The sequence below is a fragment of the Amblyomma mixtum genome, chromosome 1, assembly GCF_055824585.1.
Source record: "Amblyomma mixtum isolate Tamu chromosome 1, ASM5582458v1, whole genome shotgun sequence".
In the NCBI taxonomy this organism is placed as follows: domain Eukaryota; kingdom Metazoa; phylum Arthropoda; class Arachnida; order Ixodida; family Ixodidae; genus Amblyomma; species Amblyomma mixtum.
Genome location: NC_143012.1, coordinates 109,379,506 through 109,400,447, shown reverse-complemented (window position 1 = coordinate 109,400,447; position 20,942 = coordinate 109,379,506). Strand labels below are relative to the sequence as shown.

General features: G+C 50.6%; 2 protein-coding genes across 3 annotated transcripts in view; one reads left to right on the top strand and one right to left on the bottom strand.

The window, feature by feature from the left end:
• The window catches only part of LOC149367502 (WD repeat and HMG-box DNA-binding protein 1-like), a 248,311-nt gene that overhangs the window by 106,545 nt on the left and 120,824 nt on the right, over nucleotides 1-20,942 (top strand). Inside the window, exons 5-6 of the mRNA XM_089555875.1 lie at nucleotides 735-837; nucleotides 3,594-3,646. Of these exons, the coding sequence (XP_089412001.1) occupies nucleotides 735-837; nucleotides 3,594-3,646 (156 nt within the window). The remainder of the gene's footprint in view (nucleotides 1-734; nucleotides 838-3,593; nucleotides 3,647-20,942) is intronic.
• Nucleotides 1-20,942, bottom strand: part of LOC149367503 (uncharacterized) — a 33,650-nt gene that overhangs the window by 1,631 nt on the left and 11,077 nt on the right. Inside the window, exon 2 of one of the 2 annotated variants that reach the window (XM_089555864.1) lies at nucleotides 12,974-13,156. The exons of the other annotated variant lie outside the window; for it this stretch is intronic. Within the exon in view, the coding sequence (XP_089411990.1) occupies nucleotides 12,998-13,156 (159 nt within the window). The 3' untranslated portion in view covers nucleotides 12,974-12,997. Of the gene's footprint in view, nucleotides 1-12,973; nucleotides 13,157-20,942 lie in introns of those variants that run through there. 2 annotated transcript variants of the gene reach the window in all.

The following is a 20,942-nucleotide window of genomic DNA, read 5'->3' as shown; positions in this document are numbered from 1 at the left end:
ACATGCCGTCGGTGGGATCCGAACCCACGACCTCCGAATCACGCTTCCGGTGCTCTACCGCTGAGCTAAGGCGACGGCTGTTAAACCTTCTGCTTTCGGGGGTATTTATGTTTACAAATAACCTGAACTTGGGAGTGTTCACCAGCGCAACCCACGTTCTTAAGCGGCGGACGTAGCACGTCCTGAGTTACCCCTGATGTGACGTAGAACGTGATCGAACGGCGAGGGTGAAAGCTGTGTTAGAACCCTCTTATGCTTCCTAAGGCATCAAGGCTGCCAGAACCAAGGCCCTCGTTAAGCAATTAAGCAGACAAGGGAAGGGGAATGAGGGGCTCGTTATAAAGATGAGAGAAGCCAACAGCCACAGAAACCAGGGGGCACAGGGGATTTTTAATTTTTTTAGTTTTATTTATTTTGTGGTGTTGACCAATTTATAATATTACTGAATATGTTACCGCTGATTGTTGTGAAAGGCGCACGGAGCAAAAGTGTCCGCTGTTGTTTTCCCATCGCTTCTCGCTCTTTATTAGCTTTACGGTAAAGGCCGTGCGAGTGACGCATCGTGCAAGCACTGAGACTTGCCAGTGTTCGCCACTTCTGTTCACTTGAACCAGTGCTCCGTCACTGGTGCGATGTTCGTTGGCAGAGGGTCGTCATCGCAGACGACAGCGGTCACATCTGGCCACGCTTCGGCCAATCCTTTTGGTGAGACAGCCCCTTCTTCTTTTCTGCAGCTTCAGCGACCTAGGGAGGCTGTGCTGGGCCGACAACCTTGGGCGGGTGCACCTGCTGCTGCCTGGAGGCGTCTGGACGCCCGTCTGTCAGCTCCAACCGCCGGTAGGGGGAACAGTTCAGAGCCCACGTGTGAGCTGTCCTGCGAGCAAGTGCATCTATGACTGCATTTACGGCGTCGCAGTTTTAGCTATTTATTTGCATAAATGCCGGCCTCCAGGGATACATTGTGAGGGGCTGAGTATACCGTAATGTAGTATTTTTCATTTCCGTTATGCCTTATCTTCGTCTTTAAGCATATAATTTGTGATATATTGTTTTCTATCGCCTGCTTCTGTGTTTACTCTGCTGTGCTTAATTATCTTCCATGTTATACCTAGCCTGTCTGTTGTTCGTTTGCGTGTGAATTATGTTCCTTATACAGATATTTTTTACACCGACCCCCCCCCCCCCCAACCCTCCTATGAAATACACTCGAAGGGAGGCCTTTGCGGTATGTTGAATAAATAAATAAAATATTTAATATTTTTATTTATAATATAATTATTTATTATAATTATTACTATTATTTATAATATTTATTATATTAAATATTTCAAATATTGAAATAAATAAAATATATATAAATGTATATAAATAAAATAAAATGAACGGTGTAGATGAAGCATGCAGTATGCGACTTAAGTAGGAAATTGTAAGTAAATGCAAATTATGGTTTAAACGTATAAACGAAATGCATGTTGCTTAAGTGCCGTACAAAATACAAAGCGTTCAGCTAGTCATCGTAAAACACAACAGCCCAAAACTACGAAGTAATATTTTACTTTACACATAAAATGCCAGTAAATGGCAGTGTTAATAAAAAAAATTGGCTGTGGCTTAGCTAAGTTTAAGCCTGGATATCTCGAAGCGAAAAGCTATCGGTGCTTTTCAGCCAACTCCCAAGCTACCACTTCTGGATCGGTGTTTCTGCACCGTCCGACTGTTGCTTCTTCTTCTCCTTCCATGGCGAGTGTCTGCGCCCGTTCTACGGGAAAGTGCGCCTTATATACTCCCCCCCCCCCCCTTTCAAATGCTCGCTGCGCACGGCTGCGGCAAAAGGTCAAACGGTGGCGAGGAGGAGAAGCGGCGGCGCACATGCGCAGTAGCGCGCGGCGGCGGCGAAAGGTCAGGCGACGGAGTCAGCGGCGGCGGCCACCTGCGCCGTGAATGACGTCGCTTGGTTTCGCGCATGCGCAGAAGTTTCAAATGTGGCCTCCGGCTCGCGCGAAGCGCAGTGTTGACTAGTTCAGTGAAGCTTTTCGCTTCAATAATACACTCTCGCGAGTTAGGCTCCGTATGGTTTTGAAGAAAGAGGCGCGAAACACAGGGGTAAGAGAGACGAAACAAGCGCAACTTGCTACTGCTTATCCACTCAGGAAGCGAGTGAGTATATGGGAAAAAAAATGGCTGAGGCTTAACTTGGTTAAGCCTGGAGACTGCGAAGCATCATCGTGGCGCGTAATTTGGAGGCGCACAACCACAGCGACGGCGCGAGGTGGGCCCCCGTTTCTCCACTGTCGTGACGTCATCAAGTCACATGGTGTGACGTCATGTATCACGTGATTTGGAGGCGCACAACCACAGCGACGGCGCGAGGTGGGCCCCCGTTTCTCCACTGTCGTGACGTCATCGTGTCACGTGGTGTGACGTCATGTATCACGTGATTTGGAGGCGCATAACCGCGGTGAAGGGCTGAAGTGGTAGCTAAAGTAGTATGCTTCGCATAAAAAGGCAAGAGCAGAGAGGAGGACCCACACATGCGTACGAGTAGAAACAATAAGATAGCAAAGGGTTCTGCAAAAAAACGTGTCTCAAGAAATATCATCTAGAAAGACACTTCCTTTTCGGTAAATTCAAAGCGAGGGCGCACTTACACAATCACTGCCGCCTGTGCACAACGGGCAAAGCGGGGTGAAAATACCACACCCCTGGATATTAAAGAGGCATTCCGTATTAACAAAGGCTGAAACGATTTTGTGAGTCGTGCTTTAAGCTACGAAAATGATGAAGAGCGGCAGCTTCGCAACCAAAGGCGCATAACTGGCCCCTTGGGACAGTGGACACCTTAGTCGCGCTTTAAGATACGTGGCGGTAGTAACAGATGTGCCTTGCATGCGTTGGCATTGACAACGGTGTGGCAGAGGCGCGGCATTGAAGCCATAGGCCGTCGGCGTTCATTAGCGTTGGCGTTGACAACGTTTTAGGCGCATAACTGCCTCGCTGGGTCATAGACGCCTGAATCGAGCTGTGAGGTACGTGGGGTGGTGAGAGAGAGATGTGGCCTGCTTGCGTTAGTGCTGACAACGTTGTGGCAGACACGCGGTAGCGCAGCAATAGGCCGCAGAATTCATTAGGTGAGTAGAGTCTCGCGATCAGTTATTGACTGCCACCTGCCAGGATGGCAGGGTGGGCGCGCTGTCTATCCAGTGTCCCGAACGGACCTAATGTTACAGATGCCAAGCCGCGTGCAGTTGTCCGATACGCCATAGCTTTCGCTCTCCAAACAGCTAATTTCTATGGCTTGCACTACATAACGTTTTTCCGGCCACCGCTCAGTGCTTATGGCGCTCGGCTGCTGAACCGAAAGACACAGGTTCGATCCCGACCACTGCGGTCGAGCTTCGATCAAGGCGAAATTCTAGAGGCCCGTGTACTGCGCGATGCGAGTGCACGTTAAAGAACCCCAGGTGGTCGAAATTTCCGGAGCTCTTCACTATGGCGTCCCTCATAGGCTGAGTCGATTTGGGACGTTAAGCTCCATAACCTGAACCGAAGTACAACGTTTTTCCCTCTGAGCTACAACGTTTTTCCCTCTGCAGGAGAACTGCCACTACTACCTGGTGGGCGTCAGGGAGACCACGCTGGATATTTGGTAAGCGCCGTTTGCATTTCCTAGATTTCCGCGTGGCGCAGCCATGACGTAAAGGGAAAAATATAGCCAGGCCTATGGTGTGGCCTTTAGCAGACAACGCAGTCCCTCAGCGGAAGAAGGTTTGGCCATCCTGCGGTAGTAATGCACCTCCTGTGTAGATACGTCAGTTAACCCCCACCGGCTGCGAAGAAACTAACCAAGGCGCCGGTCAGACCCGTAACGCTGTGGAGGTGTTTTGAATGGCTGGCTACGAACATGAGGAAGGTGTGTGGCTGGCGAGTTGGTTGAGGTACTATCGGCGACAACAGTGATATACTCCACGCGGCGGGAGCCGGAGCAACGCCATCTACAGGCGCCATCTGGAATGGAGACAGCCAATGCGGGGCCGTTATTATCAGCTGGCATGTCGCTTGGCTCGCTTCAATGTTTCGTGCTTTAGTTCGCGAAAATGCCGCAGTTTTTCGTTGCTACTTCCCCCGCCGCGTGGAGTATACCACTTTTCTCCCCGATAGTACATCTTGAGAGAAAAAAAAAACAGCACTTGCAGACAAAGGACCAGAATGAGAAGGACTCACAACTGACAGCTACGAACAGGCTGTGATCAGGAAGTGAAAGCGGCAACCTTGAACCTCGTTCATCGCTATACCAGGGCTCTTCAAGGAACGGGAGAGAGTTAACGGGATAGCCTTAGCTTGCAGTGACCCCACTCTTGCGCCAAATGCGCCAAACTGCGCCATCCTGAAAAAAATGGAGAAAATTACGCCAAACTGCTCCAAGCTCTCTGATTTCGAACTTGGCGGCGCCGTGCGCCGGCTATCCAGGCTCATATACCCGCAGTTCTCGCCGTCATTTCAAAACGTTGAGACCTGTTGACGCACATTTACAATGAAAATGACTGTCACTCGTCACCCGTTCCTTATTTCGCGATGTTTGCTGCGAATCGACTAAAAACATTGGCTGTGGCTTAGCTTGGTTAAGCCTGGTAATTGCGAAGCTCGTCTTGAGCTCGTGGCTTGGAAAGCCGTTCTTCTCGTTCTTCTTGTCTCCGTAGCTCACTGATGCTTTCTCTTTGCAACCTACCGAAGTGTATTGGCTGGAGGCGGCATCTCATGGGCTTGACGAGAAGAGCGCAGTCAGGCCGCGGCCGTGGCTATGCGCCGCGCAAGGCAACGGCGTGAGATGGGGCCCCGTTTCTACACAGATGGTATGACGTCACATAGCGCGCAGCGCCCCTGGTGAGAGGAGCGGTAGTCAGGCCGTTGCTATGCGCCGCGCAAGGCGACGGTGTGAGATGGGGCCCCGTTTTTACACAGATAGTATGACGTCACATAGCGCGCAGCGCCCCTGGTGAGAGGAGCGGGAGTCAGGCCGTGGCTATGCGCCGCGCAAGGCGACGGCGTGAGATGGGGCCCCGTTTTTACACAGATGGTATGACGTCACGCAGCGAGGTCACGCGAAAGGTCAAGCGTGGCTATGCGGCCGCGGCACGGCACGGGCTGAGGTGGCAGCGAAAGTAGTATTGCTTCGCAATAAAACGGACATCGCAACGCGGGCTTCCATTGTGTAGTTGTATGCCATACACACGCGAGCCACCTTCGGTCCGCCCAAGTTCTGGCACGCGTGTTCGAGTCGCTGCCCGTTTCTCTTTTAGTTACAAAACACGAGCAGCAGACGCGTCGAGATGGGGGCTGATCGACGTCCTCAGGCTTGCATGTTTTCTTTTGTCGGCGCCAATCCGACCTATTCCGAATTATTTGGGCTATTGTAAGCGCTGTGTCGCCTTGTCTTTCTTCGTCCTTGTCTTAGGAGTGCGCTGTGTTTTTCCCCAAGATGAACTACCAACTAGCCCGCTCTTCCACCCTTGCATATTCCGACTAGCCGGCCGATTAGGCTTAGCGTGAGTCAAAGGATCGACGGTTGCGTTTGACGCAACAATTATTTGTTGCATCAATTAACGCACGCACATATCGCGAGTTCCGCGCAAACGGCTCATCGCATCTGCGAGAATGTCTTCTCTGGTGGCAAGAAGCAGCTTGTGGAAAATCCCGCTCCGCGCGGGCAGTTGTGCTCTAGTGAAGTGCGTTTGTGAAACACGCAGTGTGGCCGGCGGCGAAACTGGGTGCGATGCGTGAGGTGCCCATCCATCTTAGGCCAATAGCGATTTATTTGTTTCAGGAGTGGTGGAAAGATTTCTCTACTACGACGTGAATTTTACTTAGTGTGTTTAGATTTGGATATGACCCCGTTTGCAGTGACACACTTTACGCACACAATTGTCCGTGGTGCCATGAAAAACCTACACTGTATCACATCACATGGGCATGTCAGAAAGTCGACATCGTCCCAGTTATACAAAACCCAAGTGTGGAGCAATGGGAGGGTCTGCTCTCCAGCGACTGCCGCGATGACCAGATCGGTTTGATACGGCGAGCTCAGCTGACGGCAGCATCCAGCGGAGCCCTGGAATAGGGACAACCGACCGTTGCGGATGGACTCATCTGACCACATAAAAAAAAAAGCACTTGTGCTAGAGCCAAATAAAGTTATCCTATCCTATCCTATCTACTACGACGTAACGTTTCATCTTAATCCGCAGACATTCGTGATCGAAGCCTACAGCCAGTGGTACTGAAGAACGCGTTCCAACGCAGAATGGTATCACGTCACTTCACGCGGCTCGACTCACGCGCGATAAGACCTGGCCGCTATGGAATAGAACGCCTCTGTTTAACACCGGGAGGGCGTAAGGAAGTGCAGCAAGCGTCGCTCCACTCCGTCCCGCGAGATTGACAACCACAGGCGGTTATGCAAGCGACTGAGTGCCACGGCGAGGCGAAAAATTTCCTCTTTCCCCGTCGCTTTGCCCTTTCGATCGCCGCTCGAAGTTTATTTGCGCCCGGCAGCAGAAATCGCCAACGTTTGTGTGTGCGAGGCTCGCGTGGAGGATTTTTTGTAGCGAAAGCTACATCGGCCACAGTTTCGCCGTTCCGCCTACCTCGAACAGGTGCAGTTCTGCGCATGCGTGAGGAGCCGAGTGGCGTTACAGCGCGCAGCCGGCGTGCGCCTCGCCGCCGCTCCGACTGCTTCGCTTCGACAGCTGTGCGCATGCGCTAGGAGCCGAGTGACGTCACTGCGCGCCTCCGCCTCGCCAGCGGTGCGCATGCATGATGTGCGCTACCGCGCATGCGCAAGGAGGCTGCGTCCCAGTATAAATGCAGGATTGTTACAGCCGCGGGATATAGCCATGGAGGAGGAGGTTGCGGCGGTGTGCAGGAACGGCGCGAGAGACGCCGGAGCAGATATAGATGGCGTGCCCAAGCCTCGCTTGAACGCGATGCGGTGACGGAGGAGGACGTGAAGGCCCGCCGTGTAACCGACAACGCGATTAGATCACGTAACCGGGGGCAGAAACCAAAGCTAAACGACGAGTTGTTACCAAGTTAAACCGGAAAAAAAGCACACATCGAGAATTACCTAACGTCGACATCATGTAAAATTTTACAACATATAATTTATAAACATATATTAGGTTCCTTGGAAGAGAACAAAGTACTTACCAATTTTCAGCATGGTTTCAGGCGTGGGTTTTCTACAAGTACACAGTTAGTTGAAACTGTGCATGACTTTGTTCAGTCGATTAACCAGGGAAAGCAAACAGACGCAATATTAAAGGATTTCCGCAAAGCATTTGATAAGGTGTCACATAACAAACTAATTCATATATTAAGCTATTACATTAAAAACGACACGATACTTACATGGATTACAGCTTACCTCTCGAACAGATGTCAGTTTGTCATTCTAAATAATATTTCTTCTAGCACTGTCCGGGTTATGCCTGGCGTCCCCCAGGGATCTGTTTTGGGACCGCTCTTATTTCTTTTTATTAATGACATTGTGGCAGATCTTTCAGTCCGGCTGAAGCTGTACGCGGATTGCTGTATTCTCTATCAAGTGGTGTCTTCAGTTGACGACCAGGTGCGTCTAAATAATGACCTAGCGAAGGTGGTTGCGTGGTGCAACAAATGGCAGATGTGTATTAACAATGAAAAAAACTGTCTTCATGAAAATTACACACAAGAAAATGCCTCTTCATTTTGTGCACGGTACTGACAGCATATCATTATTAGAGGTGACAGAGTATAAATATTTGGGCCTATGGATTACTAGCAACCTTTCGTGGTCAAAACACATAGACGCTGTAGTAGCAAATTCAATGCGGAAACTTTTTCTTGACGCGCTGACCGAAGCCATCCCCACCTAGTGTTCGTCTATGGGCATACCATTCCCTCATCGCTCCGTTACTAGAATACGCCGTAATTATTTAGGACCTGTAGTGTTTGTATCACGATAAGCAAACGGCCAACTCACGGCCACGTGCCGGTATTTGGGCACCGCCCCCTTGCCTGTCTGTATCTCGATATAAGCACATGCGTGTTGGTTTTCGCGGGCAGTCGTCGACCAGCGGGACGCGCGGTCTGACGGCCGGCTGACAATAAACCCGAGTTCTTGTTGCACCTCGGCTACAGTGTCGTTTCCCTTAGCAAGACACGACAACTTTTTGGCGACGAGGATGGGATTCTGAAGCAGAACGAGGACCGATCGCACGGGGACCGTGAAGACGGATATTCAGCCAAGCGTACAAGAAGGACCACGACGGAGCGACTCGGAAACAGCCAGGATGGTCACGATTGGGCAAGTGGAATCTTTCGATGAATCTCAGTCTGATTGGGAAACTTACGAAGAAAGGATTAATGTATTCCTTAGAGTGAATAAGATTCCAGACGAGAACAAAGTAGATGCCTTCCTGAGTATCGTGGGTCCGAAGACGTACAAGTTATTGAAGAGTTTGACTGCCCCGAACGCTCCTACTAGTCAGTCTTTGTCAGAACTGCAGAAAGCATTACGAGAGCATCTGTCACCCAAGCCATCGGTTATTGCGGAAAGAGCAAGGTTTCACCGAAGAACGCAACAACAAACGGAGAGCATCGCGCAGTTCGTGGCAGGCCTCAAGCAATCTGTAGAAACATGCAACTTTGGAGCTAACTTAGAAGAAACTCTGAGAGACAGATTTGTATGTGGTATTGCTAGCGCTGGCATCCAGAAGAGGCTTTTTGTTGAGGATGCATCTCTGACCTTCAAAAAGGCGGTTGAGATAGCCTTATCAGTGGAGGCGGCTTCCAAGAACGTCACAGAGTGCCGACCTAGCAGTGCAACCCAGGAAGACCTTCAGAAGTTTTCTGCAGAAGAGTCCCTTAGACGGAACGGTTCACCATGCACGCGATGTGGCTTGCGTCATCGCAACCGGGCTTGCCGGTTCCGAACAGCGACTTGCTTTAAATGCCACCAAGTAGGGCATATTCAAAAAGTCTGCCGCTCTCAGCTTGAATCTGATTCGCACCCTTCGAAAGCGAGCGGCCAAGACGCACGACAAGGAAACTACCGGAGGCAAAGCTTCGGCGTATTCGAGACCGAGGAAGACATCGAGCCACTGTTGCAAACAACGCTCGAGAAACCACGTCAAGAGCCGATACGCTTTACGATGTGTATTCAGGGAATTCCGCTTGACATGGAGCTGGACACTGGAGCAGCAGTGTCAGTGATGCCGTACAGTTTATTTCGCTCACGCTTCCCACAGATGAAGTTACGCCCGGCATCGGTGTTGCTTCGTACGTACACAGGGGAGTGCGTGCGCCCAAAAGGAGTGGTAACAGTAAACGTGAAGCATCAGCACCAGTCTCTCCAGCTACCTCTGCACATTCTCTGCCAGGAGGGTCCTGCTCTCATAGGACGAGACTGGTTATATCAGCTCAGGCTCAATTGGAGTAGCGTTAATCACGTGGGTGCGTAAGACCACCGGGACTTGGAACAAGTCTTAAAGCGACATCCGCAGTTGTTCAGCGATGAACTCGGCGAAATTCAAGGTGAGCAAGCTCAACTTTCCCTGAAGCCAGAACAGCATCCAAAGTTTTGTAAAGCTAGAAGCATTCCGTTCGCACTGAAAGAAGCGGTGGAGAAAGAACTGGAAAAACTAGTTAGTCTGGGCGTGATCGAGCCCATTTCGAACAGTGCTTTCGCCTCACCAATTGTACCTGTGGTAAAAAAAGATGGCAGCGTACGCATCTGCGGAGATTATAAGGCCTCTTTGAACCCTTGCTTAAACATTGACAACTATCCCTTGCCCAAGATCGAAGAAATCTTGGCCACACTTTCGGGAGGGCAGGTGTTCTCGAAGATTGACCTGAGTAGAGCGTATCAGCAAGTGGTAATGGACAAGGTTTCGCGCGAGTACCTCACCCTCAACACGCACAAAGGACTGTATGCAGTAAATCGCTTAGCCTTCGGGGTGGCGTGTGCGCCTGCGATTTTTCAAAAGATAATGGACAACATGCTAAAAGGATTGAAAGGTGTGATATGCTACCTAGATGATATTCTCGTCACGGGCCGGAACGAAAAGGAGCACCTAGTGAACCTGGATGCGTTACTGAACCGGTTGCACGAAAGAGGAGTGCGGATTAAGGCAGAGAAGTGTGAATTTTTTAAACCAGAATTGCAGTTTCTGGGTCACGTGGCCAGTAAACAAGGAATTGCAGCATCACCACAGAAGGTAAAGGCCGTATTAGAAGCCCCCGTCCCAGCCGATAAAAAACAGCTGAGAACGTTTACGGGCATGGTGACATACTACGGAAAATTTTTGCCAGAGTTATCAACAGTCATCTTCCCACTGAATCAGCTGCTGTGCAAGAATGCGCCGTGGGTCTGGAGTGAACAGTGCGACATAGCATTCAAAAAGATAAAAAGGCTGCTAATAAAAGCGCCGGTGCTGGCACATTACGATCCGGAAGCTAAGCTTCAGGTAGTGTGCGATGCCTCATCTTATGGGCTGGGTGCAGTCTTATCGAAAGTGGAACAAGATGGTTCCAGGCGGCCGATCGTGTTTGCATCACGCACATTATCGCCGAGTGAACGGAACTACAGCCAGTTAGAGCGAGAAGCGCTCGCCTTAGTCTTCGGAATTAAGAAGTTCCATTACTATATTTACGGTAGAGAGTCCAGCTTGGTAACTGATCACAAGCCTTTACAGACGATACTCGGTCCCAAAACAGGAATACCAAGCATTGCCGCGGCTCGTTTGCAGAGGTGGGCAATTACGCTGTCGGCCTACCGTTACGATATAGTATATCGTTCAGGGGAAAGCAACGTAGAGGCAGACTGTCTGTCGCGTCTACCGCTGCCCGGGAGTGGCGAGAAGGAAGAGGACGACGAAGTAACCGCCTGCTACGCACTTCGGTGGGAGACTTTCCCGATAACAAGCTCGGATATTGCGCGGGAAACATCACGTGACCATACCTTACGGCAGGTTCTTCACGCGGTAACGGGTCAATGGCCCGAGCGAGTGGCTGATGAGATGAAACCATTCGTTTCAAAAAGACTGGAGTTGTCGGTTAACCAAGGATGTTTATTTTGGGGAATGCGCATTGTGGTTCCCCCTTATTTACAGAAGACAATCCTGGACGAGCTGCACGAGGGGCATCCTGGGGTAGTGCGGATGAAGGAAGTTGCCCGGAGCTACGTCTGGTGGCCAGGAATTGACGCCGACTTGGAGAACACCGTGAAAACGTGTGCGGCCTGCCAGCAGCAACGAGCGCTGCCTACCCAAGCTCCCCTTCATCCGTGGGCTTGGCCTACGAGGCCATGGGCCCGACTCCACTTGGATTTTGCTGGCCCGTTTCTTCAGCGCAACTTTTTGGTGGCGGTAGACGCTCATTCAAAGTGGCCGGAGGTTTTCCTGATGCCGTCGACCTCGGCAGAAGCTACCATCGGTAAGCTGCGTGACCTCTTCAGCCGTTTTGGATTGCCCGAGGTCATCGTGTCAGACAACGGGCCGCAGTTTTGCAGCGAAGAATTTCAGTTATTCCTCAAGATGAACGGAATAAAACATGTACGGTCCGCGCCATATCACCCGTCAAGTAACGGTTTGGCTGAAAGATTTGTACGAACAGCTAAAGAAGCCCTGCGAAAGGACAACAGAGCCCGGCCCATTGAAGAACGACTAGCCAGTTTCCTTCTAGCGTACCGGAATACACCTCACGCAACCACCCAGCAATCTCCGGCTTCGCTTTTGATCGGGCGACCTCTCAGAACTCGACTCGATTTACTTAAGCCTAGTACTCGTTCAGTGGTCGAGCAAAAGCAATTTCGACAAACCGGCAGTCGAAGAGAACTTGAGAGAAGTTTTTGCGTTGGGGACAAAGTGTTTTTGAGGAACTCTAGAGTAGGTCCAAGATGGTTAGAGGCAACGGTGACGTCACGCTCGGGGCCAGTGTCTTATGTGCTACAGGTGACAACACCACGTGGGATCATGGAGTGGAAGAGGCATCAAGACCACATACGCACAAGGCAGGCAGACCCGGAGGCAACGTCTGCAGACCACGGTTGTGGCGCCCATGGTGAGGACTCCTGGCAGCCGTGGCAACCATCTGGGTCATCGACGGGCACTGATGAACAGAGTGCCATGCAGCCGCCGAAACAAGCAGCGGGCACAGCTGAGGAAGATCCAGGGGCGTTTGCCGCAGGAGGCGGAGTATCGACGGAAGCCCTCGGTTCCGAAGACATCGATCACGACTCGGGGTCTTCTCCTGGCGACAGGGGCCACGAAGACTCAACACGACATCGGTATCCGACAAGGGAAAGACGTCCGCCGGATCGGTACACATCAGTGCCGTGATTGTGTCAACCAATTTTTGGAACTAGAGTTTGAACCGTTCACTTGTGTTTGTTATTTCTGTATAAAAACTAACCGTTTGTCATAAATGTCAACCATGTGTAATGAGAGCATGCATCGTCTAGGGAAGGGGGAATGTAGTGTTCGTATCACGATAAGCAAACGGCCAACTCACGGCCACGTGCCGGTATTTGGGCACCGCCCCCTTGCCTGTCTGTATCTCGATATAAGCACATGCGTGTTGGTTTTCGCGGGCAGTCGTCGACCAGCGGGACGCGCGGTCTGACGGCCGGCTGACAATAAACCCGAGTTCTTGTTGCACCTCGGCTACAGTGTCGTTTCCCTTAGCAAGACACGACAGGACCCTTTCACGTTAACAAACATTCAGAAACTAGAGCGATTACAGCACAAAGTAGCTAGATTTGTTTTTAACGCATATGGCCGTGCATCTGTAAGTGAGCTCGTGAGGCGAAGTGGGTTACCCCCCGTCGTTGAACGCAATCGTGGATGGATGGAAAACTTTATTACGCAAGCGAGTTTGGACCGTGCAAGGTCTCAGGGCCACCGCACAGCCCTCACATTACTCGCATGTGTCCAGGCCACGTAGGGCCATATGGCACCCCGGTTCACACAGCGAAGTTGCGTGTCCGGGTCCTGCGACGCAAGGAGGGCCTCCCATTCCTCCCATGTACCGATGGCGGGCTGTCCCTGCGGGGGAGGATCGGCAGGGCAGCCGAAGAGGATGTGGTCCAGGGTGGCGTGCGATTCTCCGCAGAGAGTGCACTCTGGGGAAACATTTTGTCGATTAAATTTTTTCTTCCAGCTTATGAAAGGACATTATAAAGTTGATAGTTGTAATTATTTTTCTTACTCCTCAGGTTATAACACGACACAGAGGCATGCACTAACAATAACCCCTTTGAACGCGCGAAATAACTGCTTAAAATGTTCTTTTTTTCAGAGGTCAATTACTGATTTGAACAAACTTAATAGCGAATTACTGATTTGAACAAACTTAATAGCGAGACTGTTAATCATAATTCTTTACTGCTGTTTGAAAAGTGCCGGCAAATGTTATGGATTTGAGTGTGCTTATATGCTTGTATTTTGTTTTGACCCACCCTGCTATGATCTGTACAAGATCGCAGCATCTATAAATGAATAAATAAAAATGTACCTCTCGCTACGTATATCCTGGCATAGGTGAGCTAAGCCACTGCCAATTTTTAAGGCGGAAGCCTATAGCCTAATCGTTGTAAGCAGGAGTTGTGGACAGAAATGTCACGCGTTTCAATTGGTCGAAATGGTCATGACGTCACAGTGCGCGAATTTCAAACGGGGCCAATTGTACTTCGGCTAGTAACCATACCAATGCCTTTGCAATTGTGGTTGTGAACGAGAATGGCGACCAAATCGTCTCGGCGACAATCAAAACGAAATCCTCTGAAACGGCAGAAGAGGCGGCTATAGCCCTCGCCCTAGCACATACCCAAGGGAGCATCATCCTCAGCGATTCCAAAATGGGTATCAATAATTTCGCTAAAGGGCGAATTACAAACACCTCCCTTAGAATCCTTAACGCAACCAAATTCTCACCAAATTATTCCGAATTGATATGGGTCCCAGCCCATTCGGGGAATCCGGGGAACGAGGCAGCCCACAATAAAGCCCGAGGTTTCGTCGACCGGGCAGTGGATGAGTCTGGCTCCCTGAATTTCACGAAGGACTCCATGATCACATATCATGATCTCACCAATCATTTTAAATTAGAGAGGAGAATTTTCCCCCCTCCAGACAAAAGACTTACTAAAGAACAAGAGGTTACGTGGCGTCGTCTACAGACGAGATCGATACGCACCCCATCACTCCTCGCGCACATTTATCCAGATCTTTACAACCAAAACTGCAAACACTGTGGCCAACGTGCTACCTACGATCACATCCTGTGGGACTGCAAAATAGAGCCACCTCCGGGTGATCTAGTTACAGCTCCTTCTCTCGAGCGGTGGGAGACCGTGCTGGCTAGCTCTGACCCCAGAACGCAAGTTTTGGCGGTGGAGTGGGCTGACAAAGTCGTCGAGGGCTATGTACTCTCGACCACTTAACGCGACCTCTTGCCAAGCTCTTCCCGGCGAATAAAATGTTTTACAATCAATAGTAACCATGCAACCAATTAAGACATCGTATAGTGGTGCTCCAAGTAAGTGAGACTGAGCTTAGTTAATTGTTTCATTACCCAATTAACCTTTATAGTCAGGCCAGATAAATAAATAAAACCGAGTAGGAAATTGCACGAGTTCGGGAGTCGAACCCCGGTCTCCGGAGTGCGAGACGAGCATGCTAACCGCTCCGCCATGCCAGGTCTTTTTTTTTTCTTAGCCATGCCAGGTCAATGGATTTGAATGAACAAAAGGCGCGTCTATAATATACGGTGTCTTCGTTCACTCCCATCTTCTTCCCTTCCTGCTACAGCGAGGTTCAGGTGCTCACCGAGATATGCGAGACAGATCGATTTCCTTTCCTCAAAAACCAATTTACCGACGAGCAAGGCGTAGAACCGAATGGGCGAAGACGTTGTCGCGTTTCACACTCAGTGGCGAACCCTAACATCTTAACAATGCTTCAGTGACACAAGCAGCAACACTGCGCTTAAGGCTTTCGCCTCACCGCACTTTAGCTCAACAAAGTGCCCCCCCTGAATTTTCAAAGTGCCCCCCCCCCCCTGAACGGTAGTGACGTCACAGTGCGCGACTTTGAAACGGGACCAATTGTACTTTGGCTAGTAACCATGCAACCAATTAAAGGGATCGTATAGTGATGCTCCAAGTAAGTGGGACTGAGTTTAGTTAATTGCTTAGTTACCCAATTAACCTAATTAACCCTTCCAGTCAGGTCAGATAAATAAAAAAAATTCGCTGTGGCTTAGCGTGGTTAAGCCCGGTAATGGCGAAAGCAATATCCGTACCTACGCCATGGTACAGCTGGTAGTGTAGCTGGTGGTGGTGCTTGTGGTTAGACTTTTGGTAATGCATCGGTTATACTATCCAATCCAATCAACTGCAATCCAACCAATGTAATCTAATCTAATGTAATCTAGTCCAATCCAATCCAACCTAATCCCATCTAATGCAATCTAATGCAATCAAGGTCAAATGAAGGTCAATGGTGGTCACCGCCGCGGCACGATGGTGGTCACCGCCGCGGCACGGCAAAGGCGTGAAAGTGCAAGTAGTATTGCTTTCGCAATAATATTGGCGGGGGCTTAGCTTTGGTTAAGCCTGGAGGTAGCAAAAGCAAAAGCGCAGCCCCTCCAACTGAAGGAAAGCAGTGCGCAGCGTCTACAGGTCACGCGTGGCTACCGGCCGCCGCTGCGCACCGACTGAAAGCCTCTTCGGTAATTTTGTTTTTCCTGCTTTCTGTTGCATACATGTATGGCCCATCATTTTCAGCTTATAGGCGGAAAATTTTCGATGTTTATTCAGAGCGTTTGGGATGAAGATCGCGGCCGCGTGGCGCGTTCTCGCTCTCGGGAGTTCATCGCAACCCAGCACAGCTTCCGGGGGCCCATCCGAAACTCAGCGGCGTAGGCGCGCACTCGGATATCGCATCGATCTCACTGGTACTGATTCAGTATTAAGGGGCACAACTGCACGGAACTGCTACTTAGCCATTTGTTCCGGTTGTGCAACGTGGTGACCCCGGTGCTCCGTCATTTGTAAAAAGAAAAATAAATGAAACGCCATCCCTGGTGCAGGTGGTAGTGGTGGTGGAGAAAACATTTATTAAATCATAGGGAGAGGTGTTGGGGGTCGTAACTTGAAGGGTCACTCCCTTACAACCACTAGGTGGGATGCCTAGTAAGGTACCCCATTGGCGTTTGCCGCAGCCCGGGCGCGCTGCGTTAAGGCCCTTTGGGCCTCGATGGTGCAGCAACCGGACAGGGTCGCCTCCCAGTCCTCTCGGGTGGGGTTTGGGATAGGGGGTAGGGATGGGTTCTGCTGGCAGGCCCACACCATGTGGTAAGTGTAAGACACCTCCCCACAGTGTGAGCACCGCCCGTCGAATTGAGGATCGAAATGTTGTAGAGTTGCCGGGCACAACATCGTGTTGGTGAGCAGGCGCAGGAGTACCCGCTCGTTGACCTTCCCCAGCCCTTTGCACGGGGTGGGAAGAGTTTGGTGCGTGGATTTGTAATACTCGCATATTTCTTTAAAAGTATAAATCGGATTGAAATCAGTGTCCTGGTCGGCGTCGGGTACCGTGGGAAGTGCCCGGAGAGAAAGCGCGCGGGCGGCGGCGTCAGCTGCCTCATTTCCGTGGACGCCTTGGTGACCTGGAGCCCAAACGAGAGATCGGTGCGCGGGATCCGAGTCTCGGCTACAATTTTGGTAAATGCGATAAGCTAGGGGAGTAACCCACCCTTGAGTGACGTTACGGCAAGCCCCTCGCGAGTCGGTGATTATGTATTTGGAGGAGGTGTGAGAGGCTGCCAAAGCGATGGCAACCTCTTCTGCGTGAATTGCTGACTGGGCCTTGAAAGTAGGGGCGTCTACTGTTTTACCCTCGTGGACGACCGCGGCCGTGTACCATCCCCTGGGGTCCGGGCCGGACGCGTCCACGTAGAAGACTCCTGGTTTGCTCCGAAAATGGCAGTCCAAGGCTTCCGCCCGCGCCAGGCGCCTGCCATTATGATCCTCTTTGGACAGATTGCTGGGGAGAGGCCGCACGTGGAGGGCGCGTCTCCAGTGTACGGGAAAGCGGCATCTCTCCTCTGTGAATTGAGTGTGCTGGATGTAAAGTCGGGCTAAAAGGCGGCGACCCGACCCTGTCTTTGTGAGACGAGTGTATTGGTTGTTGAGGTGGGCCTCCCGAAGCTCCCTAAAAGTGTTCACCATCCCCAGTGCCAAAAGGCGGCTGGTAGAGGTAGAGACCGGGAGGTCCAGCGCTCGTTTCATGATTTTGCGGAGGATGACCTCGAGGGCATCCTCCTCCTGTTTCCGCAGGTGGAGGTAGGTAGTCGAATGCAAGATTCGACTGATCACAAATGCGTTCGCCAGCCGCAAGGCGGCTTTGCATCGTGACCCACCGCGCTTGTTGGAAACCCGGCGGACCATGCGGCCCACCTGGTACCCCACCTGCCGGAGCTTGGCGAGTGTTGTGTCGCCGCGTCGCAGGTTGTGTATGAAAAGTCCGAGGACTCTGATTTCCTTGGATTCGCGAATGGGACCGCTTTGCGACGAGAGATTGATTTGGGTCGAGCATGTGCGCGAGGGACGCAAATGCACGAATTCCGATTTCTGCGGGGAGCATTGCAGACCACAGTCTCGAGCATAGCGGTCCACTATGCTGGCGGCCGTTTGCAGGCTGGTCTCCATATCCCCCAGGCGTCCTTGCGTAGCCCAGATGGTGATGTCGTCGGCGTACAGCGCGTGCTGGACCCCTTCGACCGCACCCAGTAGGGCGGGTAGGCGCATCGTGGCAATGTGCAGTGTGATGCGAGCAGAGGGACTGATCGTGACTGGCTTAGCTCACCAGAATACGGAGGCGATACGTCTCATTGTTTTTGACTGAGGAAACGTGGCAGAACTGGCTCACATTACTAAACTGGGGATGTTTTAGTGTGGAACAGATTTAATAAGCAATAAAGAAAATTGGAGAGCCACACATCAGCATGTGGGATGTCGTTTCTGCCGAAGGACGGATCCCAACATAAAAATCTCTGCCTCTCCCGTAACCGAGAGTAGAGTAAGCATGAAATTTTTACGGGCATAACACGAAGCGTGCGCGGACACGACGAGACGCAGGCCTGACAAGAATGTATATGCAGCGCGTTCGAAAATGTCTAAGTGCGTAGAGGCGAAAGCGTTTTCCGCACCATTTTGCCTATGATGATAATGATGATATCAACTTTATTTTCCGCCAGATAAGGAAGCCCCCTACTCCCCGTCCCTGGCACGCAGGCCTTGGGGACGGGGGCCGGGACCTCCGCGATTAGAAGCAGGCGAAGAGGTCTTGATTCCTCGCGGCTTCTTCCGCCAGGCGGTTGGCTTGTTGCTGTGGAGCAGGGGCCACGCTCCGCAGTAGGGCTTCCCAGGTTTCTCTACAGTTTATGTTTTCGTTTGCCCCTGGGGAGCTAGCGCATTCCCAGATTATGTGGTCGAGGGTCCCTCTCACCCCACAGTGCTTGCACTTATCGTTTTCTTTGTTATCTCTCTCAACATGATATGCCCATACCGGGTTTACGATGTTCCCAGTTTGGAGGCGCCGCCATGCGATTGCCTCCTTATTGTTTAGGCTTTTATCCGGTGGTGGCACCAGTCTCCTTTGTAACCTATAATTTTCAACAATCTCCGTATACTTTTGCAGACGCCCGTCCATGTTCCGGCAGTCGGGCGGCTCCGCAGCTACCCGGAAGTAGAGAGCTCGTGCTAACTCGTGGGCCGCGTCGTTGCCAGGAATGGACACGTGGTCGGGAGTCCAAATTCGGCTAACTTTTCTGTTTAGCTGTCTACTGGCCAGAAACCTTGCCGCTTCCGGCGAGATCCTACCCTTTCCAAAATTATAGGTGGCCGTTTTGCTATCGCTAATTATAACATTTTGCCTATGTGACACTGTTGACGTCACCGCTGGTTTACGTCACACATAATTGATGACGAAGTAATGACAAATTACTAATTAGTGACTTAATACTAATTAACTCCTAATTAATTCCGCTTCAGCTTCGCCTTTAGGAGTGGAACGCGACAGCGTGTTCTAGCGCTGCCAGGCAGTCCACGGAACACCGCCACCCGTTCGGCGCGATGCCTTGCCCTTTGAACGCGACGATTTTTTAGGAAAGGAAATTACGCAGTAATTCTCTGTCATCTCGGTGGACAGCCGAACCTCACCGTACAGGAAAGGAGGAACGCGACCACCCGTTCGGCGTGATGCCTTGCCCTTTGAACGCAAGGCGTTTTGAGGAAAGGAAATGGCGCAGTAATTCTCTGTTATCTCGGTGGACACCCGAACCGCACCGTACAGGGGTGGTATTCTCCCGGTGTCGCCTTTTGCGACATGTCGCATTAGGGCGGGGCCTAAAAAAGTGCGTACAGTTGCTCGAAGAAACGGAAAACGCCGCCGGCACTTTCGTCGGCGGTGCTTTCATTCACTCTGAGAAGCGACAATTTACCACTGCTGATTCACTAGCAGCAGTAGTTTCGTATCTTTGATAGCAAGAATATTTGCCATCACATGACGTTTAATGTTCAAAAAACATTTGCAAATTCAATATAAACTCGCAAACGATAGCCACTCACCCTTCACCAGCGTAACATCAGGGGTCCCTCAAGGCGCTGGACTGTCACCGCTTCTATTCCTCATTTACATTAATGATCTCCCTTGTAACATAAACTCTAATTTACGGCTTTTTGCAGATGATTGCGTCATATACAGAGTTATTGAGGCGGCCAATGATTCATCTTTACTTCAAACCGATCTTAACACACTCGCGTCATGGTGTAATACGTCCCTCCTGTCGCTAAACATTAGCAAGTGCAAATCTATGTCTTTCACGAGAAAACGCACTATGAATCGGCATCAGTACAGCATTGGTTCACTTCTTGGCCTCCACCTAACACCATCACTATCATGGGTAACCCACATTCAAAACATTTGCGCAGAAGCCTCACGCACACTCGGCTACTTACGACGTAACTTGAAGGACGCATCCCCTGAAATAAAGAAACTAGCATACATGACATTCATTCGCCCGAAATTAGAATATGCGTCATCCATTTGGCATCCATCGCAAGCTTATCTCGCCGCCGACCTCGAAGCCGTACAGAACCGCGCCATCCGCTTTATAACATCTTCCTATTCAAGAAAAACCAGCATCACTGCACTGAAACAGTCCGTCTCCATTCCATCGCTCGTGTCACGCCGCATCATATCTCGCCTCTGTCTTCTGCATCATTTCTATTATCATCCGCGCTCACGCCACGCAAAACTAGAACCCCCCCATAGGACGTCTAGCCGCTTGAACCACAATCATAGCATCGCTCGCATCAACTGTCGCACGTTAGCACTCAGTTCTTCTTTTTTCCCGCACGCAATAGCTCTATGGAATGCCCTGCCAAACACCATTGTATCATGCACTAATCGCAAATCATTCCGTGAATTACTAAAGGACCATTTTTCGTGAGTGCAATCTTTTCAATTATATGTTGTGCTTGAGACAGACAAGTGTCCTTGCTTTTTTTCATTCCTTAGCCTTTGTTTACTCATGTGTTAAATTTTTTTTTACTTGTTACATATTGTATAACCTTTTCGACGCCCCTTACCTGTTGTACATCTCTATTCCTTTTCAATGTTATTTTTTTTTTCTTTCTTTGTAGTGTTCTTGTCTTGTTCGTACAAATCTTGAGTTTGCTCCCCCCTTATGTAATGCCCTCGGGCCTTTAAGGGAAAATAAATGAAATGAAATGAAATTCAAGTCTATAAAACACCGCAAAAAAGCTCCAAATCTATTTTTGTTTCGTTCCGGACGGTTGTGCTCGATTTCGGCTGCGTTTCGGGCAGTTGCAGACGGTAGCA